We start from the raw sequence: 23100 nt of genomic DNA on the forward strand, positions 1-23100 counted from the left end.
GAGTAAACAGAGAATAAATGGGAAGGCAACAATTACAAAGTACTTTTTAAAGAAGTTTAATGGTTTAAAAAGAAGTAATGAGTGGGTAACTCAAAAGTGAGGTAATGAATATTTTTATGATGAAGGAATCCCAGGCTTATTTATAGATTGAGAAATAAAATCCAGTGTTAAGGGAGACTCTGCAATTAAATAGGCAAGGTAAGAGGGAATTAGATCTTCCATTTCACAGGACAATTGGAATGGTAAATATATGTAAAAGAAATCTGGAGGCACTACCTTCAATGAACTAGCCCAATTAATTCTATCATATTAGTTCTTTCTTTACTCCTTCCCCACATTGCTTTCTCTTCTTTTTGGCTAATAAGTGTTTTGCAAGAATTTTTATTTCACAAATACTCAGTCTCTTACCCTCAATAATCTCTGAACATTAAGTAGAGGACAGATATCATATATTTTAAGCATTTAAATTCTCTAACAATTTTTAAAACAAGGTATCTCAAAGCATAATCCTTTTTAAAAAGCCACATTCTGTGAATTTCTTTCATGATAGGCCCAATACTAGTAGCTTTGTAGTTACTAATAACAAACCTATGTGTTGCTCTCATGTCCTCCTTCATTGTCATGAGATATCACATCATCAGGTTCATTATTTGGGGAGGGGGCCTTTAACTTGTTTACTTAGACTTTGCTGTTATCTGTGGTGGTTAAATGCATTCCAAAGTACCTGATATAACTTCTACTTCAGAATGGTGAGCTAGAATCAACTAAATCTGCTATTAAATTACCTGTAAAACTAAATGAAGAAATTATTTTATCATTACTGGAAATTATATAAACAGCCACATGGAAGAATTTTGAAATTTTGAAAATGAGTCTTTATGATTTCACAAGGCAGAATGAATTCATAGTTGATGTCAAAATTGACCTTGAGAAGTTTTTCCTTTCCTCTTCAATTCTAAAAAAGAGTTTCCTCCTACTTATTTACCCTCACTAATTTTAGCTTGGTTCATGTTATCAGTTTTATACCAAGATATTAGACCAAGGAGTACAGAAATTTTAAGAAAGCTTATACTGCAGGAATAATTTTTAAATTAACTTTGTCATTCAATTGTTTGCTGTAATCACTTTCTTTCCTGTAAAATCGTTCCTTTTCTCTTTGCCTCATATCCTAACCAGGTATTTGAATATAAGGAGATAATAGAAGAAAGTTACATATAAATTTGAACTACAAAGTATAACTCTGTGTCTCATGGAAAAGACACATGCAAATTCTGAACTTAAACCCTTAGAAGTTAACCCTAGGGAAAAATGCCTGCCCTTTCCTCACGGAAATACTGTAGGTCTTTGCGTGTAGACCTGGATGGTTTCTTCAATTTTTAGGAAACCTGTAGAAATCTAGTTTATTCTATTTTATTCCTAAACTAAAGGTCCCAGAAGGGTGACTGGATCCTGGGACTCCCGAAGTGGCCTGAGTAATCCTGGGTTGACATGCCGAGAGACACTCCCAAACAGGCCTGGTTTCCCTGTACGGTGATACAGGCAGAGGTTCCCCACACCCCACTCACCCTCTGGCCCCACCCCAGAACAGGAGTTCTTGACTTGGAGGACTTAGACTCCACTGGTACCATGACTGGGCCTCCCTCTTAGAGTCTATGAACCTCCTGAGAAGATATGTATACACGTATTCATTCCTATATGTATGCCATTTTGGGACACAGGTTTAGAGCTTTTGTTAGATTGGGGTCAGAGAACTAAAAGAAAGAAAGAGCTACTTCCTCAGGACATATCCTACTCGAATCTATATCCTCAAACCTGAGTGAAAAAGCAAGGAGGAGAGGGCCATGTGACCATCCCAATACAGAATAACTCCTGATGTCCTTTCAGGTCCCTCCATTGTGCCTTCAGGGCAGGGGCAGGTATGATAACAGACTGCTAGAACCATTTCTTGAACATGTTGATAAGGGACTACAATTTGGACCATGTGTTATTCAGGAAATGTTTTCTCACCCCCATGGTCTAGTTATTTGCTTTCTTTAATGTGAACTTCAGCCCATAAATGCATTTTACATGCCTTTAATTAACCTCCCTGTGCTTCCATTGCCTCATATGCATAATGAGAATAAAAATAGTATCTATCTCATAGGGTTATTATAAGGATTAGATGGAACACTATATGTAAAGCCCTGAAACAGTACTGGAAAAACACCCAGCACTCAGCAAATTTGAGCATTAGCTACAGTTTAAGTGTTTTTAAATTATTAAGTAAATATGGACTAGAACTGATGGAACATAAAAGGCAGTTGTAACAGGTGCCCCATCCTTCCCCCTGAGGATGACTGAGGCTCAAAAGCCCTAGATAAGTAGGACGAGAGTGTATATAGAACAGTTACCCTCTTCACTTTAAGAAAAGGCCAGTGCCTCTCTTGTCCCTCTTGGATTCAGGCCTGGGAAGACTGAGAAGTTTTGCCATTATCTTTTGGCCTTGTTTTATTCCCCCATTTGTCTTGGTTTTTTTTTCTAAAAATGGAAGAGGACTAATGTTTAGTAGGCACGCATCTGTGTCAAATACATTATCTTACGTCATTTTTATAAAGCACACCCCATTTTACAGATAAGAAAACTAGGACTCAGAGAAGTTTAAAAACAAATCTGAATGTTTTCTTTTTGGTATGGGGAAGGTTTAGAGTATCATTAATAGTATAGTATTACATTATAGTATTAACCTATTAAGTTATTTCTTGTCTTCAAGTGCATTCTAATCAATAAGAGATTTTCAGATTATAGGGCATGGATTTGCATGCTATCTTACCTTAGAATACATTGTAGAATCTGCACATGCCCCTACATGCACCCTTAGGTATCCTTTCACCGTAGCACCTCCCAGCCCAAATCCTAAAGAGTACAGAACATCAGGTCCTTAGAATGGTCAGACTGTTGTGCTACTGTATCAGAGAGCCCTTTCCAAAGAGAAATACTTACAAGTAAAGAAATATCTTTTATATTTTTGAAAGACAGTTGGCTTTATGGCTTGAGAGTAGTTTGAAATAATTCAAAATAGCAGTAAACTTGGAAGAGTAAATGAGTTTCACTGCACAGGAGGATTACTCTTAATCACCCTTTTCACTTACCTTCTTCCATTCTGAAACAGTTTGCAGTAGTAGGGAAAATTGTAATCTTAAGAAATTAAGTAAGACTTGTCAGCTCATTGTACCTGGTGAACCTTCCCTGTCCCATGGTACCCACATAGTTTTTGGTAATGCATGGAGATAATTTCAGACATTTGCTTCCCTTAACTCCTAAGTGCTTTTGTATAGAATTCCAGAGACACAAGGATAGGAACTTGATCTACACATCTCCTAGTAATAGTTGCAGATCAGATCAAAAGCCAAACTAGATTGTGTAAAAGTCTGTATAAATCCCAAATCAGAGCTTTAAAATAATAACTTACTGAGTCATGATTTCTGCATCTCATATGCAGTATTCCTTAAATCACATGTTCATGGCTAATCAGCAGAATCCAAAGACGCAAATTAGATGGTACAATATTTACAGAGAAAATATATGTGTAGCTTGAAAAGTAACGATTCTCAGGGTTACAGTCCCACCCCCCAACTAAAAAAAAAATGGTAGCAGTTACAATCTGAACTCTCAACATTGTAGCCAAGAAAGGAATGAATATGACAGTAGAAAGAGATTTAAAACAGAACTTCTTGGTTAAAGGAGTCTGGACCTTCAAGAAATATGTTCAAGGAAGCTTCAGAAGAAATACTAGGTAAGATGAATTATTCCTGTTCCTCAAATAACATCCTAACAGTTTAATTATTAAATGTTTATTTTGGTCAGGTATAAGAATTCATGAAAGCAGAAATCCTGTATATGTTGTCCACTGCTGAATCCCTAGCACTTGCAAAGGCCTTAGCCATAGTAGGTGCTCAGCATATGTTTGTTGAATGAATGAATGAATGTGTGGGGAAGAACTGAGCAAAAGTAAGAGTGTAGTGCATTTGTGAGCATTTTGCCCATTTCTAAAAGTGCACGTACTGATTTCTTACCTGATTTTTTTAATTATTATTATTCAGCAGACCTACAAAACAAAGTGTGTCACAGATACGCTCTGGTTTTTATGCCGGGGAAACAGAAAAGCTTGCTGTTGGATGTAGGCTGCTACATATTTTGATTCTAATAGCAATATGGCAGGTCAACTTTGTAGTATAATCTGGTGCCTGTTTTTGATAGATATCATGGAAATAGATACTTATTTTCAAGATGCTCAAACAGATGATTAGGCGAAAGCTCTAGCAAACCTTGAAACAACAAAAAGGAAAGGTTTTCCCACTCCCACCTCCCATTACTGTAACATCCTGCACAGTTTTCTGCAACCACACCCCCTCCTCCTTGTTTCATCCTTTTCGTGGGTCTAATCTCTGTCAAGAGAATACAGCATGTGACTGTCAGTCTAGCAAGGAGACAGTTCTTGAGAAATCCACCCCCCACACACAGGGCTCCCAAGCTCCTCTCACGGGAATGGCATGATTGGATCAGCAGCAGGCAGAGCTGGCCCAGGGAAACAAGAGCTTGGCATAGAAATCCTAGTGCCCTCCTGCTAGAAAGGCCCTCAAGAGAGTTGCTTCATGCCCACCCTCCTTGAACTGGCTGGACAGTACAAAGATGTGTAGGAAAACAAATTCCTGGCTGAATGAATAGAGGATTAAATGAATGAGAGATGAGTTCACTCCTCCAGAAGTCTCTGCCATCCCACTTGAATAGAAAGGCTAACTTTGAAGCCACTCTGTTCTCCGTGGCACGATTGTGTATATACTCAGCTTTGGAATATGGTTGCCATCTGCTACCAATGCATGGGACTAAGGAAGCATTGGGGTGGGTAGGAGGAGGCCAAGGGGGTGGGGGGAAGAAAAGAGACACTTAAAATGAGCTAATGATCTCCTTTGTGTTGGAGTCTAGGTTTCAGAACATCAGTCCTGTACTTCAAGAACAAAACACCAGTGTGTCTTAGACCACACCAGGCGCCGGCACATCAGATAAGGCCTGTGCTGTGTGGTGTTCAGCCACTGAGCCTCAAGAAGTTCTAAAAGTGAAATTAAAGAAGCAAAATGAGGAAACCAAAAGGAGAAAAGGCCTAGGGTAAAATACAATCAGGAGGGACCGCAGATATGTGTCTTCAGGGTTATAGTACTTCAAAAAAGAATCTGTTAATTAAAGAGTTAGAAAATACTATAAATCCAAGGAATTTAATGATCTTTAGAAGAAATGAAACACGTTTCCATACACTGTGAGTACATTGTGATCCTTTAGTACAATCTCAGGGTGAAATTAACCTGGCTATTGTGTATTGTTGCAGATTTAATTGTTGATTAAGAGTTATAGATTGCTGTACTAGGGGCATGGGTGGGTGGTACTTTAAAAACAGAAAAGCCTGTTCAGCAAAGCCAGTAAGACTGTAGAACATCTCTGAAAGGCAGTGAATAGCTCACAGAGCTTTCTCGTTTCCCCAATATTGTCTGCATAAATTGTTGGTTATTACACAGAATCATATTGACAATTTATATACTGAAATGACATGCCAGAGAATAATAATTAAGCTGGGGATGTGTGCTAGTGAAAAAAAAATTATTACAGTAAAGTTTATTTTTAAAAATATTAGCTAGTTGGCTAAGTATGACATTTGAGGGCAAGTACTGTTATATATTCCATAGTAGTTCTGTATCTTGAGTTTGAATTGGGGAGGCAGAAATCCATTTTGCTGTGCAAGGAAAGAATATCATCAGAGATGTATGTAAGAATAAATTTAGAGACAATGACAATCCTAGAAATGTAAAAAATCACTTTAGCGAGCACAGAGTGATTACTGAGCAGTGTGTCACACTCAGTGCCTTGGAGCAACAAATCAGTACATATTTGTTGGCTGTGTGAGCTCTGGCCTTGACTCCTGTCTACCAGCAGGGACAAGTCATACACAACTGTGACTCAACCACAATTAGAATATTAGTAATGCATTAAATCTATCTCGTGTATAGTTTGTCTTCCTAGGAACCCTTTGGGCCTCCCTATTCTACTTTATTTGTCCCTAAAACATCCCTATGAAGGATACGAATCTTCATTTTACAGGTGGGATAACTGATCCACAAGGAATAATTTAATTCTTTGTCTTTAAATGTGAAATGATTGATAATCATTATACTAACCCAGCTCATTGTACCATTTTTCACATTATTTTAGGTTTCCCAGGCAAAGGACATATTTTATCTTTCTCATTATTATTTTTAATTAGTTTTCAGAAAAGTTGAGATAAAAACAGAATCTAACAAATATCCCATGGAGATATTTGGTGTTCTCTTTTCTTTCAAGAATAAATTAAGACCTTCTCTGCTCCTCTCTGTTGGCTCTCTCGGCAGATAGTCAAAATCCCATGCCAATTTTCAAATGAATAAGGGCTCATTCTAATAGCTGGATCACAGTCCTCTCTGTTGAGGAAACAGCATTTTAAATTCATGTCTGCACCCTGAATAAGTTACTTTTGGTTAAAAACTTTAATAGTTTGACCTGAAGGTTTTTAAACAGTACTAATATATAACCTGATTGTGAGTTCAGCAATAAATGTATACCCAGTATGCAAAAGGCCAAAGAGAAAACTAGTGTTTTTTATTCTCTCTGGTGACCCTCACTAAATATTGCATATTTACTTTGTAAATGAGGACACCCAGTGGCCACCAAGAGAAAATATTCTAAACAATCTCTGTTAACACAAATATAAATACCCGTTATCAATGCCGATTGATAGATTTTTCTGTAACATCTGTTACCAAGCAGTTAGCTTCCCTAAGGTAGGCAAGAGTGATGGGCATTTGGCCTGCTCATTTTTATATTGTGTCACAGACTGGTCAACTCTTCTCATTTGTGATAACAAAGTGTGGCTCAGCTTTGGGTTCCACTGAATCCTCAGCTGATAGGAGGATCCAGTGAGCTCTCTTTTGGGGGAAATGGACTCAGGGAGATGGGGACAGTATGGCATGTGTCAGAAATCATAAATGAATGAGCAGAGTCTGGCAAACTCAGTGAACACACAAAAAACCAATTGCCTTAGACCTTAAATTCATGTTGAAAATACAACTGTGTCTAGGTAGGGAAAGAAAGGACAAGAAGAAGAGCATTGCACAGAACTTCAGGGGCTGGAAAGACCTCTTGGGACTATAACATGTAGACATATCTCAGAGAAATGTGCACCCTGAGGTTCCCTGATGTCAGCATGTTTGTGAAGTGCAATGGAGAATTGACCCAACAAATACTTAGTTAGAACCTACTCACATAAAGAAATGTGCTAGGCAGTGTGAGTGATCCAGTTATATATATTTGTACTTGTAGTTATAACAAGGCAAGGCACTAGCCTTCAGGAGGCCTGAAGCCTCCTTATAGAGATAAGACAGGCACAAATGAAAAAAAAGAAAAGAGGCAATAATATATTGTTGAGAACTAAGTCATGTGGTGTATGTGTTGGAAATTCAGATTTACCCCTCAACATTCAGGTACAAGAAGCAATCCATTGGTTTTCTAAAGAAAATTAAGCCTAAGGCCCCTGTTGCCACATTGGCAAGAAATACAGCCAAGTCTCAGGGCTCCTGTTCCCTCCTTAGAATGTTACAAGACTCTTGAAATCTAGGGAGGGGTCAGATCCTTAATCCATGATGGTCTCCATAATTGACATTGCTCAACACCCCACAAAGATGCAAGTGAGTCTGGTCCTTCTGATGCCAGGTACTGCTGCCTCAGCTGGGTTTATAGATGCCCTTCACAGTGGTCCTTGCTACTGACCGTCACCCAGCTCCCAGATGATCACTATTCCTCTCAAAGCAGTGCCTCTTTATGTCCAGTCTCCAGAAGCATGCCAAGCAAACACCCCAGCTGGAGTCATCTCTAAGTAGAGACCATGGCACCTTCCACATCTGAGGGCAAATTAATTATTTTTCCCTCTGTAATGCTACCCTAACATAACTCCAAAGGGCCAGCCTTTTCCTCCTCACCCCAGAGAGGGCCCAGATTAACAATTCCTTCTAGAGGACCTAGATTAAGAAAGAAAACTGTTTTAGGGCTTTGTCTTTTTGGCTTACTGCACTTTGAAACCACAACTCCCTGGGACAAGGGAACCTATAACTTTATACAAAGACTTGGCCTTTCTTACTGACAGGTGGAGGAAGGGAGAGATTACCTTATTATGAAAGTTTTCTAACTCAGTAAAAGAAGACCAGAAATTAATGTCTCAGTTTATTACCTCACTAACCAGTGGCAGCTTGGAAAAGAAAGAATTCAGGATGGATTCCAATAATCATAGGTTTCACAGAGAAGGAAGACCTTTTAATACATGGAATAGGGTTCATAAAATTATATAAGATTTGGTAAGTAGAAAAAGCACAGTAGTTTTAGAACTGGGGGAAAGTTCAGCAGATGAAGAGAAGTAAGGATGAATGTAATTGTGCATGGGAAGGTGAAAGGACCAACCTCTTGGATTAGTGCAGATTTTTTTTGGAGAAAACTGAGAAAATCAATCCAACCAAAACTGTGAAGTGAAATTAGACCATTAGAATGTTAGGTATAGCTATAGAAGACTCTTACAGGTCAGTATCTTTTTTCAATAATATGTAGATAATATAAATATTATATGAAAGAATATGTAATTTAGTAAAAATGAAATTAAAATAACTTATTTCTCATTAGAATAATTATAAAATATGCCCTCTATATCACTTATTTACCAGTGCCTCCCAAGGATCTGAATTCTGACAACATTTACTTAGGATCTTCTTCATCTCAGCACCAAAAGAACTTACATCTTATTCTTTTCTTAAGGATTTCCTGTGCTAGTTCATCATGGATTAACCTAGGTGGCAGATGAGTTTCAGCTACTCTCTTAAACTGGCCCACACAAATCATTTCTGTGCTTCCCTTTTAACCAGTAATCCAGCAAAACACATTTACCTTTTTACATGTCTTCTCCTTGTTGTTTTGGGATAGAAGGCCTTCACCTTCACTCCTTAGTAAAACAATCTATCATGGCTCAAATCTACACTTTTCATAGAGAAATCCTGTAGCCCCCTCCTGCCAACAAACAGAGCTACTCTTGAAAACCAATTGTCACATTGGAAGCAACTTACTTTTTTCAGGAAGTCCCAAGCAAAGAGAAGATTTGAGCATGAATCTGAAGACCTGCTTCAAAAGCAGTTTCAGAACAGCACAGCAACAGGGGACTAAAGGAAGTTATATGAATTGGCAACTCTATGATAATTTTAGTCAGAAAGTTTTTTTAAAAATGACACTATAGGGTTCTGTTTTCTCACTCATTGAAGTCCAGATAAAAGTTTTCCCAAAGTCAAAAACTTAATTTCTCACATAACTGTAATTCATCACCTGTTGATATTTTCCAAAGGAATGCCATTCCTGGGAGTTAGATGTAAGATCTTTGAGCTCATTGAACTTAAAAATTTGTTTTTCCTGTAAAATAAGTATATGATGATGTTGGGACCAAAAGAATAGATTATTAAGTAAGAAGATGCTGGTTTGTATACAATCACTTTTTAAATTTGTAATTTTTTCTTAAGCAAAATAAGGGACCTTACTTTTTAACTATACACTTGAATATATAGATTCTTCTTTAAGGTCTATCCAAAGCCGAGTTCAAACTGTACAACTTTGTGAATTTAAATAGATCCTTTTGTTCATTTTTGTATCCCACCCACGGATGTAGCATCTCTGTATTTTTGTTCCCCAGATTTAGTGAACAAAGGAAAAGGTTACGATAGGGCAGCAGCTAAATTTGTAAGGAAAGTGCTTTAGAGGGGGAAAAAATGAAACTCCTAAAAGGTGCCTCAAAAGGTTTACAATATAAGAGGATTTAAAGGCATCCACCTCAGATTTCATTGACTTTTCTCCTTAGTCCCAGCAGGTCTTCTCTCCTCAAGAAGCCATTTCATTTCAACTTTGGAATGAGGGCATAAGTGTCTCTCAGAATGTTGTCTGGAATTGTCTATCCAGTGCCTTTGTTCACAGAGTTAAAATTTAGCTTTCTTAGGTACACTATAAGAGAGTAAATTTCAATATTTTATTTCACTGCAATTAGATGCTTAAGGTACAGAAATTCATAAAATATTTATCTTGATAATACTCAAAATGGAAGTTTTAACTTAGAATTGGTTTCATAAAATTGATGCTCCATTTCTTATTGATTAGTTGTTTGATTATACCCTCACCCCATAACTGAAGGGATTTAAGTTGGGTTAAAAGAATATTCAACTATTGGTAAATATGTAGGAGATATATATAATAGTAGAAATAAAATAAGGAATTGATAATAGAATGAGGCTAGTGAACATTTTACATAGAAAAGCATACCATGAGGTCCTACATAGTTGCTAAAACATAGGCTAAATTTTAATTCTGAGTTCCCTAGTAAAAAAAAAGTCAAAAGAGAAACATGATCAGTTATGATATTCACAGGGTCCAAAAAGATAAAAAGCAGGTTGCAGCTTTTCCTGAGCACTGAGGTCTGAAAGAAGTTGATTGATTAATGTATGTTTCAGATGTCAAAGGTCCTTAAGGATGAATTTCTTCCATTGTTTTAGATTTCAGATCATGTGTATCCTTATGAGTCCATTTGCACTGGAATATTCTCAGTAAATGTTTCATTAATGACTTGGTGAAAATTCAACTGGCCCCAAGAGCAACTTCATTAGACATATGGTCAAGCATGTCCTGTCCTTTCTTAGGGATAACAGCAGACATAACTTGAAATCAGGCAAGCCAAAGAAAGATCTGGGTTAAGGGAAACTGTGAGAGCCTCTAAGGCCAAGTGAAAAGGATTTCCAGAATTACTTTTTCCTTTGTACCTGAAAATCCCACTAGTAATGTTAATCTATTCTCAGCCTTCAGATGAAGTATCAAGCTCTTACTTTTTGATGAAGTGAAGAGAGGAAAAGGAAGTCAGAGATGGAGGATAAGTCAAGATTTGGGGATGGGCCTGAGAATCACGGGAGAGACGATTTCCTAGTTTGTAATTTTGCCTCCTTGCTCCCCATACTCAAAACTTAGTAAAACTTAGCAGCAAAATAGCAAAAAGAAAGGGAGGGATGGAGGTAAAAAGACAGAAAGGCAGTCTATCCATCAGAAATACTACAGAGCTTTTGAGTAAACTCTATTGGCTGCATTAAAAGTATGTATTGAGTTTGTATTACTTTTTATTCAAATTACAAATTATATATCTAAGTTTTAATGGTTTAAAAAAGTTAAAGGATGTTTCCTAATTCTTCTATGAATTTCTGTTAACTAGGAAAGGGGATCTACTCTGATACAAACCTGATTCAAACTAAATTTTTCTGAATAATACTTAGCTTCAACAGTTGTAAACTGTCACAATCCTCTAGATTTCAGTTAGCATTGGTGGTTTATTATCTACATTTCTCTCTTCCCTTTCAATTCTTTTTTTTTTAATCATTCTCTTCTGAAAAGTAACTTTTGTAATTTTGGCTGAGATATGTTACTTTATTATACAAAATACTATCAGCTCAAGTTAATGAAAAACGTCAGCTCAACAGACCTTATGTATCAGATAGCAATCAGGTTGTGTCAGCTTTAGAGGCTTTGATTATTGAAAGTAGTTAAGAGAAGTTTAAAGAGGGACACTTGAATCTCAATCCATGGGTCTTAATTTGAAGGAAACACAGACCTCTTTGAGATTCTGATGAAAGCCACTGACCTTATCCATATGAAAATATAAACATGTCCATTCATGAAAACTGTAGATATCTGTTAAAGCCCAAACATAAAATCAAGGACCTTTAAATACTTAATATTCTCTAGAAATGTTCCATGAATGAATGAAAATTCAAATAATATTAAAGACATACCCAACTACAGTATTGAGATCATAACTAAAATGGTGTTGTAAGTACTTTAAACCAGTTAGTAATTTTAATATCTTTATCCAGCTAAAATAATAATCAGTGACTACAAAAGCATTCAGGCAGTCACCAACTTTCATAGGTAGTTCATTCCTGAAAATATGTTTCAAAGTCACATTTCTGAAAGTTCAGCAATTGATTTATATTTTATGAGAATACTTTTGTTACCAATGGCTGAAAAACATGCTGAAATCCTTAACGGTTCTTCCACATTGGGCTTAGATAATCTGGAAGATAGAGGAGAACATGCATTAGGAGATGGCCCAAAGCATACCCCTTTTCCCCCAAGAATGGGTAAGTAAAACTGTATAGCTCTCCTTTCCATAGGCCAGTGGCCCTCCTGTGGTCCCACTACAGAGGTAATGACAGCTGGGATATGCTAGATGTCTGGAGCCAAGGTAGGAGAAAGAGATCTTGTTCTGCCTGCCGCCTTCCACTTGCATATATGATTTCCCCAGTGCACCCAGCCACCCTTTAAATATTGTGAAGATGCCAGTGAAAGGGTATGGAGGCACAGGGCCAGAATAGAACCTATAAGCAAAAAACATCTATATCTCCTATAGCACAGGGCCTCAGCAAGCCCCCTTGGTATATACAAGTAGGTGAAGTAGATATAACTGAGGTCTTACACCTGCCAGGGGATTTGGAAAGTAAGAGGGCTGAATTACCAAAATACACCCCTCCTTTCTCCAGAGACAACTGGCTCTTTCCTAGTGTGACCAACTTGGCAAGCACCACCAACATGTAATAGCTTGAGATCATCATTAATCTCCTGATACATGAAAGATCAATTTCCACACACTAAAGGTATCAAGATACAGTATGGAAAGGCATATGATGTATGAGGCTGGGTTATGGAGGCCTGGCTACTCCTAGCTCTGTTTCATGCCCTTTTCTGAACCTGGTACACCAGATTGGTTTTAATTGGAGAGCTGGTGTTTCCTCCTAAATCACAGAGACTTCAAATTCCCATGCCCCCCCCATAGCACCTTACCCTTGCACTAGTCTCATTTTATATATCCTTTTGCTCTCCTGATTAAGAAAGGACTGGATTTCACGTCTAATTAAAGGAGATTGTATTGCCTGCTGTTTCCTTTCTTGCTCATTTTCTCTTGTGTGCAGGCAGCTTTTTATTCTCATGCTAAGTCCTATCCCTGGACCCCCGCAGTTTAAGGGACAGGCCGGAGCCAGGTTCCTACAAAAACAGAGTCAGGCCCTCTATCCCCTATTTCACCACAGGCAGATTTTCTCTCAGTGCTCACCCCTGCTTCAGCTCCATCTGTGTTGTGCTGTCTCCCAGAACACAGTTGCTGAGAATACGTGATCACTTTCAGTAGCACAATTCCTTGCATGTTTCTAGTGAATACCATCGCACGCTAACTCTATATTTTTACTCTGGTGAAAAGCAGGTAGTTATTATTTTAAAACACATAGAAAACTAATTTTTTATCACTGTTTCATTTTGCCACTAGTTCTATATTTGTACTACTGTGGATTTTTTTCAGGTGGGGAGGCATCCCCAAATACACATAAATCTGTGTAAAGTTGTATGGTTTTGTAGAGTTCAGAGGGTTGGAGTTTGGGTTTTTTTTTTTTTTTTTTTTTTGAATAGCCCAAATGCCTATTCAGTGCCAATCTAAGAAAGAATGGAGTTAGCATTTTCACACCATCCTTCCTATACAGTCCCTGAATAACCATCCAATCAAGATTTGTTTTCAATGGGGGACAAATCTTCTACAGTAGAGTATTTCAGATTTATTCCATTGGAATCTATACATTAATGCCCATTGGATGAAAAGGACATGTTCACAAAAGCCTGGACTTTGCCTTGCTGTGGCAGAAACTTTTTTCCCACTGTATTAGTGTTAAAAATAAAAGAAAGCCTGGGAAAGGAATTGCCTCAGCATTGTGTGCTGGAGGAATGAGGCGCGCTTGAATGGAGAGGCAGGGTCGCCCTTCGCATCTGCACTCATATCAGCAAAAAACCATTCAGCCTTTCATGACTGCTCACCGCAGTGTGGGGCCAGTGTACTCAGGGATATGTTTAACAATTGTGTCTATAAAAATCCAACTAGGCTTCTCAGGTTAAGTTGTATATATGTGCAGGTTTTAGTCTGTCTCTGTGGTTTTTCATGAAGTTGATGACAACAGTACTGCAATAATCATAACTCAGATTATTTAGCAGATAACCAGCTAAATGATTGTTTAGATAGACTAAATTTGCAATCCAATTTGGTCAAACCAGCAGTTTGGATTTTCTTATGAAATTGCATATGTGTGCTTGTGTGTGTGATTGTGTGTGACAATTTCTCATCTCCAAAGCAACCTCCATCATCACTTTCAATGTCTTTAGTTTTTTCCACTGAGAATTAAGATGACTGTAGATCTTTGGCAATTTGAGTTTCATTCCTCAGTGATCCAGTGCTATGCAGTGCAAAGAGTATCAGAAGGCACAGGTTCTAATCCCAGCCCTGCCACTTGCTAGCTGTGTGCAACTCTGGGCAAGGCATTTAGACACTTTGAGAGCCTTGACTTTCTCTTATATCAAATCCTGAAAACATAGGATTATTATAAGGAATAAATGAGATGTTACATATGAAGGAGTTTTGTATACTATAAAGCACTACATGGATATTCATTATTATGATACTGATGATAGACCTGCTTCCCAGAATTATCTGAAAGAAGACAGCTCTGTCATATATGACATCTCTAGTGTTTTCATTGTGACTGGTGCTATGAGCAAATGTATGTTTAAAGAATGTTTTTCACCTATGCAGAAAAAATGTTTTAATAAATCCATCCTACACAGAGATGGTTATTTTATCACAGACACAACCAGTTTTACTTAAATGAAAGAAACCTTGGTGATAGTAAAATTATATATAGAAAACTCTATGTCTTAGTGCCAGGACAAGTTGTTTTATTTCTTGCATTGTTTTGTCTAAAAGATAGGTTCTTTAAGTTAAATGACTGAGGCTATTTTGAAGCCTCAAGGCCTAGAAACATAAAGCCATGCTAAATCATGGATAGGTATAGAAGTAGCTGGAGGGAATACTGGGAAGACCTTTTCACACAGTTTTACAACAGACCCATGAATACCTAAGGGCAAGACCTCATTCAGGGGCAAAGCATGAGATATGGTAAAGTAGTTAAGAGGGTGAACTCTAGAGCCAGACTGCCTGGGTTCAAATTCCAGCTCTACCACCAATTGCCTAGGTGGTCTTGAGCAAGTTTCTTAATTTTTCTGGCCTGTTTTCTAATCTGTAAAATAGGAACAATAATACTACCCACTTCCTACAGCTGCTGGAAGATTTCATGAAATCATATACATAAAGTAGTTAGAACAGTAAGCTTTAAAAAAATGTTTGCTGTTGTTGTTATTATCATGGTATACATGCATAGGGAACTCAGCCAGAACTTGGGATTTAGTCTGCTGAGTTCCTGAACAATCCTCTCCTGGGTTATTGGTGCCTTCTTCTGGGGCTCTATTTTATATTAGCACAGTTATAGGGGATTCACGATGATTCTTTAATCTGGCAAAGAGAATTTGTTTTACGTAAGTAAAAAGGATAGAAGCTGTAGCCTAATGCAATACTTTAGGCACATAACAGACCTGATGGAGGTCCGAAGCAAGAAAGAATTGTTTTACATAAATTAGTGCAAATTGTGTTACTGAGCGTAGAACTTGATGGCATTCATTAAGTTAAGCTCAGACAGCTTGAGGGTGATCAGGTGAAGTAAGGTAGAAAAACTAGTTGAGCTCAGACTTTCCTAAGCAGGCCTCCTACCCTAAGGCAGTGTAGAAAGGACCAGAGAAGGTATGCATTCCTCCTGTCTGCAGGCCATTGCCTCTGGGGTTGCTTCTCACAAGACATAGGGATTTGGGTCACAGGCCAACAATTAGTACTTGGGCCACTTGGTTTTGAAAACCCACTTAATTGGCCTGTCCCAAGCTGATTGGTCAGTTGTGAAGGCAAGAATGGGGAATCTGATTAAGAATAATCCAGAGAGGGATTCTCTAGAGCTGAGAGGTGAGCTAGAAATGTAGGAAAGCCTTAAAACCTGGTGCTATGGCCATCTGTTGTCTTTCTCAGTCTGAATCCAGATGTTATCAACCTTATCCCTTGTCTGAATAGCCTGAGGTATTAGGGGTAGCAATGGGTCAGGCTCTTCTCGGCCTCCACATAGCTTACTATTGCCTTCCTCCTGGGAGCTGTGTAATACTTCGTCCTGCACGTGCCTAGAGCACCCTATTGTCTAAGATGATCGTGTATCCCACTGCTGGTTTACTCCTGCTGTCCTGGCCTAATTATTGACAGTGCTCTCTTTCATCCTAAAAGTGCTCAGTTTGAATGACAGATAGGATCACCTAGTGTGCTGTAGTCTCCCAGGTCAGAACTGCCATGTCTGACCTTTTTAACATTCCTTCCTCATTAAGCCTCAGAAAATTCAGAAAACCACCCATATCACATGCAACCACCGTAAAAAACGTTCAAATAGGTTGTCAGAGATGACAAGAAAAATGAGTAGATACAGGAAGCAGCTGGAGAGTATCCCTTTCACTAGCAGGTTGCCCACCCCTCATCTGGAAAACATGGTGGCAGCTCTTTGGCAAACGTTAGTCTGGGTTGAATATTCCGAGGATTTTTGCATACATGGTATGGGTTTTGGTAATATGCCATGTAAATTAATAGGAAGGGGATTTATTTGTTAACCATGAATATTGTCACTGTCTATGAATAAAATAAGGAAATTCAATAAATTGGGAGAAATGTAAACTTTCCCAAAGGACCTGGGCTTAGGCCTGTCTAACACGGAGGTAGAGTGTTCCCTGAGAACAAGTCTTCCATTTGCCTTTCAGTTATTCTTTGCTGAAGTTGTGGGAATAGCAGACAAATTGACCCTTCTGGTTTGTTAAGCCATTCCACTTCAACTGACAACCTGAGCTGAAGCTCTGAGGATTAATATGGATTCAGTACCCCAAACTGCCGGGGCACTAAGGCTGGAACTGGGGCAAAATTCAAGGCCTTATTCCCCAAGGCCATCACACCTGCGGCCTGTATGCAGCAGCCTGTCCATCTCTCGGCTTGTGTCTGCAAGGAAGGTGCTTCTAGGAGCACCTGAGACCTAGGTGTTAGAAACGCAGCCAGCTAGATCTGACCCATGCCCTGTTTTGTGTCTGCCTTGATATGCTGCAGGTGACATCAGTTGCAAGGGGATGACCGAGCGCATTCACAGCATCAACCTTCACAACTTCAGCAATTCCGTGCTCGAAACCCTCAACGAGCAGCGCAACCGTGGCCACTTCTGTGACGTGACGGTGCGCATCCACGGGAGCATGCTGCGCGCACACCGCTGCGTGCTGGCAGCCGGCAGCCCCTTCTTCCAGGACAAACTGCTGCTTGGCTACAGCGACATCGAGATCCCGTCAGTGGTGTCGGTGCAGTCAGTGCAAAAGCTCATTGACTTCATGTACAGCGGCGTGCTGCGCGTCTCCCAGTCAGAAGCTCTGCAGATCCTCACGGCCGCCAGCATCCTGCAGATCAAAACAGTCATCGATGAGTGCACCCGCATCGTGTCGCAGAACGTGGGCGACGTGTTCCCGGGGATCCAGGACTCGGGCCAGGACACGCCGCGGGGGACTCCCGAGTCGGGAACGTCAGGCCAGAGCAGCGACACGGAGTCGGGCTACCTGCAGAGCCACCCGCAGCACAGCGTGGACAGGATCTACTCGGCGCTCTACGCGTGCTCCATGCAGAATGGCAGCGGCGAGCGCTCCTTTTACAGCGGCGCGGTGGTCAGCCACCACGAGACTGCGCTCGGCCTGCCTCGCGACCACCACATGGAAGACCCCAGCTGGATCACACGCATCCATGAGCGCTCGCAGCAGATGGAGCGCTACCTGTCCACCACGCCCGAGACCACGCACTGCCGCAAGCAGCCCCGCCCTGTGCGCATCCAGACGCTAGTGGGCAACATCCACATCAAGCAGGAGATGGAGGACGATTACGACTACTATGGGCAGCAAAGGGTGCAGATCCTGGAGCGCAACGAATCCGAGGAGTGCACGGAAGACACTGACCAGGCCGAGGGCACCGAGAGTGAGCCCAAAGGTGAGAGCTTCGACTCGGGCGTCAGCTCCTCCATAGGCACCGAGCCCGACTCGGTGGAGCAGCAGTTTGGGGCCGGGGCGGCCCGGGATGGCCAGGCTGAACCCGCCCAACCCGAGCAGGCTGCGGAAGCCCCTGCCGAGGGTGCCCCACAGCCGAACCAGCTAGAAACAGGTGCCTCCTCTCCGGAGAGAAGCAACGAGGTGGAGATGGACAACACGGTCATCACTGTCAGCAACAGCTCCGACAAGAGCGTCCTGCAGCAGCCTTCGGTCAACACGTCCATAGGGCAGCCATTGCCAAGTACCCAGCTCTACTTACGCCAGACAGAAACCCTCACCAGCAACCTGAGGATGCCTCTGACCTTGACCAGCAACACACAGGTCATTGGCACAGCTGGCAACACCTACCTGCCGGCCCTCTTCACTACCCAGCCCGCGGGCAGCGGTCCCAAGCCTTTCCTCTTCAGCCTGCCACAGCCCTTGGCAGGCCAGCAGACCCAGTTTGTGACAGTGTCCCAGCCCGGCCTGTCGACCTTTACTGCACAGCTGCCAGCGCCACAGCCCCTGGCCTCATCCGCAGGCCACAGCACAGCCAGTGGGCAAGGCGAAAAAAAGCCTTATGAGTGCACTCTCTGCAACAAGACTTTCACCGCCAAACAGAACTACGTCAAGCACATGTTCGTACACACAGGTGAGTGCAGGCCCCCTGGAGGCCTGGCAGCAGGGGGCTGAGGGGACTGTGGGAAGGGAAGGCAGGAGAGCAGGTGGACGGGAAGGTTTGGAGTCATTTTTCAGATTTTAAAGAGATCCCACTGCAAGCCTCTTCTAGAAGGCCCAGCTATGTTCCCATCATAGGAATAAAGCACCCTGCCACTGAAAAGCAAAATCACAGAAATGCTTTATGGAGAAGGGATGTCCCAGAGATGTCCAGCCTGTAGAAGACAAGACTCAGGGCATCATATAAGCCATATTCAAGTATTTGAGTTTCAGAGGCAGCTTAATGTAATACTGAAGAGCTTCAGTTCTAGAGCCAGATTGCCTGGGTTTGAATTCAGGCTTAGCCACTACCAAACCTTGTCACCTTGGAAAAATCGCTTAACTTTTCTATAATTCAGCTTCCTTGTTTATAAAATGACAATGGTAGTAATACACCCTCCTTATAGTGCTGTTCTAAGAATTAAATTTATTAATACATATGAAATTTTTAGAGTAGGTCTTAAGATGTAATAAGTACTCTATAAATGATAGCTATTATTAGCATTATTAAGATGGTTGGGAGGAGGAGACATTCAGTTTGTTTTGTTTGGCTCCAAAAGGTAGAACTAGACCAATGACTGGATGCTATCAGGAGATTCTTCCCATTAAATAAAATAACAAGTTTGAGAACAATCAGAGCTGCTCTAAGGTGGAATAGACTTGAGTGGGAACTCACTCAAAGGGAGTGAGTGCCTGTAATTAGAGGTATTCACTGAGAGAATGGATGATCATTTTGTAGGGATGTTGTTGAGGGGATTCAGTCATCAAGGTGGGAAACATGGTGTTTCAGACCTGGATTCTGTGACTCCCCAGAGCTAAGATCTCCTGACCTCTCAACCACTGCTCTTTCCTAGTTCCATAATGGGACAGACATATTGGGAACTCCGTGGATGTGCCTCCATATAAGTGACCACCTGTATAATTGTGATTTCACATAGATTCTCCTGTATCTAAGAATATCTACCACAATGATGATGGTTATCATATTTGAAACTCTTATAAGAATCACTTTTCTGGTAAACCTCTGGTTCCAGAATACCCCTGTTAAATGACATATAATTTTCCAGGGAAAAGTTATATACTTGAATTCTGATACATGAAAACGAATTAGTTTCTCAAAACAAACCTTGTTTTTCAGATCAGCTAGAAGAAATCTAAGAGATAGGACATAAAACAGATAAGTTTAAATTGGAGACTAGGAGGAAAGGAAAACAACAGACATGGAGATGAGGTACCCAACATGGAAGTGAACACTGAAATAGAACATTGCTTAAGATGAAATTTGCCTTCTTGTAGTTTAAGTCAGGACATTATGTAAATTAATGTATGCATCTTTGTGGGAATCAGTTCTTCTTAAAGATTGCAGTTTTCACACCTCCAAATAAACATAATGACTTGCTACTGAATTTAGGAAGAAAATAGGGTAGTGGTAAGTCACCATGTTTACTTGGGGTAAATGTGAATGCACTAATAATCTGAGATCAATCAAGGGAAATTTTCCATGTGGTAACTGTTTTGCCATTATTAGGAGAATTAATCAAATAGTAATGTTTTTATTTATGTAGCAACTTATGGTTTAGAGAGTGTTCGTGCATAATTTATGTCCTTTCTTCCTCTGAATAGCCAATTTATAAACCATCAAATTAAGGATTAGGGAGAAAAAAGGACTGAAAGTGTCTCCTTTGTCGAAGTTGACTCTGCTGTTCTTGGATCCACAAACATATCTACTCTTCCCTTGTATGCATCTCTTCCAATAGACCTTGCAGATATAAAATTCACATATTCTATTAGCTCACATATTGAAATAGGGCTTCAAATTTGCAACATAAAATTTTCAGTGTTCTACCGAAGATTGTCTTTTTGATGTATAAATACATTTCTCCGGTGAATTCAGCAAAGGATTCTGTGGTTAACCCAAATAACTAGGTTTGCCCATGAGAAAATTTCAGCAATGGGTCTGCACACCTAGAGATCATATGCACAAGCTACAGGTGAAGTCACTTTATAAATCTGAGTTATACTCAAATGGATCTTAGGATCTCTAGTAAATAATGAAGCACCTCAGTAAATTATGAAGGTTTTTGTGTTGGTGTGTATAATGTAGCCACAGGTGAAAACAATATACATATGCAAATCAAGCACTTCATTCAAAAAAACAGTGCTGTTCCCTTTCACTCCAGAATTATTTAGCAGTGGCAGTTTGGTAAGGCCATCTGCCTTTCAACACTTTTGTCTAACTGAAGAAATCCCTAATCTAACAAAGTTTGAGAACTATTAGTCTAGATTTTCAAAAGGCAAGACAGCCTGAACATGTGGAAGTAATTCAAGCCTGGATTTGCTGTGGCTCACATTTCCAAACAGTTCTATCCAATTTCTTGAGAAAACATCAAAAAAGTAGGGCCTCACAACTTAACAGGAGCCCAGTGGAAGTGATAAAAATCCAGAACAAAAAGTCCAAATGTTGGTATAAAAAGATTCTAGAAAGTACTGGGGATATTTGGAAGAGTGGAGGTGGACTCAGTGTTCTTACCTCTAGTCTAAACAAAAAGAGTCCTAAAAATAAAGAATAGCTTGGCAGAACTGAAAGGAAAGAAACTTGGGTTCTCTCCATCACAGCCACTATGCAAACAAATAGACCGGCATGGTAACTGGCTTTGCATTTCAGTAACACCAAGGTTTAATGTAGATGGTACTTGCTTTCAACAACTGCAGACTCAACTCTGAGATCTGATTCCAATTAAAATTCTGTATAGCTCTATGTTAATGATCCACATATTTGTGAAAGAAAGTGTTTGAGACAAATATGTAGTCCATCATACTAAATGAATTTGGGGCTAAGTTCTACCTTAGAGAACCAAGGAAGCCCTATTTGTAAAGCATATTTTATAATGATTATAACACTAAAATTTAGAGTAGAGGCATAAGTAAAAGATGATCATACTAGAATTAGATGACTTCAGTCCAGTTTTGTTTCCTCTAACTGGCTGTGTGGCCTTGAACAAGTCATTTGATTTCACAACCCTCAGTTTCTGAGTTTAAAATACAAATAATAATTTTCCCGCCTTTTGAATAGCTGTAAAGGCATGATGCATGTGAGAGCTTTTCATAAAAGGCCAAGTATTACTTAATTTAAAAAAAAAATCATCATCATTATTGTCTTTGCTCTGTCTCCCATCTATAAATAGTACACTTCTGATGTGTATCTTTCCTTCATGGAATTCAAATGCTAAAACCATGTGATACTCCTTGGGTTTCTCTTGATCTTCCTTCATAACAAGAACTTGTTTTTTATTCCTTATTAAGTTTGATGAGAGTAAAAGAAAATCCCTCACCTACCACTCTCTATCCACTGCCTAGCAAACCACAGGAGGACTTCCTTACCTCTAGGGGTTTCTCACATTCACTTACTGCAGCTTCATGAAAGTTGTGAGAAAGGAAACCAAGAGTTAAGGATGTGTTTGAAAGCAAGAGAATTAGAGAACAAAGATAACACAAACCATCCACAAAGCAGGGCTCCCGTATACCTCCTTCCACCAAGAGAAAAATACAGGAATCAAATATAGGAATGGCAACGACAGGGAAAGACAGAATATAAGAAAGAAGTGTCAACATGGATATGGAAGGCAAACAGTAGGGAAAACTCAAGAATAACTCAGAGCAGTGTGATCTCCATACCAGCAGCAATGCAAATTCTGTCCCCCCACCCCCACCCCCAGAAATCCTGAATCAGAAACTCTGGCGATGGAGCCCAGCAATCTGTGTTCTAACAAGCCCTGATTCGTGCTAAAGTTGAGAACACCTCCCCTAGAAAGCTGAGCCTAGGCAGTAAGGAGGAGGATGGCATCAGGTTGCTTTTGTTACATAACACTATTCTTTAAAATTCCACTAAGAAGAATCTGTGTGTTTAGAAAAAGAAAATCAGAGTTACGGATAAAAGCTTGATTTTGTAGTGGATAAATTATATTACAGAAGCTAATCACTCCCATATGAGAGTCTTCCAAACCACACAGGTACCATAGCAAGTAAACCCCTTATGACACTTAGCAGTAGTGACTTGTGTTATCAGTATGTATTGTCTTTACACCTTCCCACTGGAACGTAAACTCTGTGAGAGCAGAAACACACACACAAATATATCATACTTCACACACATATATCTCATACTTCAATGTACCTAGCATGATACCTTACACATAACAAACATTCAATAACTACTTGATCAATGAATGAATCAAATCCTTCTCTAATGATGTCTAACCACTTCCA

General features: G+C 39.8%; 1 protein-coding gene across 10 annotated transcripts in view; it reads left to right on the forward strand.

Annotated features, from left to right (window-relative positions):
* The window catches only part of ZBTB20 (zinc finger and BTB domain containing 20), a 762522-nt gene that overhangs the window by 731819 nt on the left and 7603 nt on the right, over positions 1-23100 (forward strand). For all 10 annotated transcript variants that reach the window (XM_045540230.1, XM_045540226.1, XM_045540232.1 and 7 more), the window contains one exon: positions 17165-18769. In XM_045540230.1, coding sequence (XP_045396186.1) covers positions 17165-18769 — 1605 coding nt within the window. The remainder of the gene's footprint in view (positions 1-17164; positions 18770-23100) is intronic.

Source organism: Lemur catta, chromosome 1 (assembly GCF_020740605.2).
Source record: "Lemur catta isolate mLemCat1 chromosome 1, mLemCat1.pri, whole genome shotgun sequence".
NCBI lineage: Eukaryota > Metazoa > Chordata > Mammalia > Primates > Lemuridae > Lemur > Lemur catta.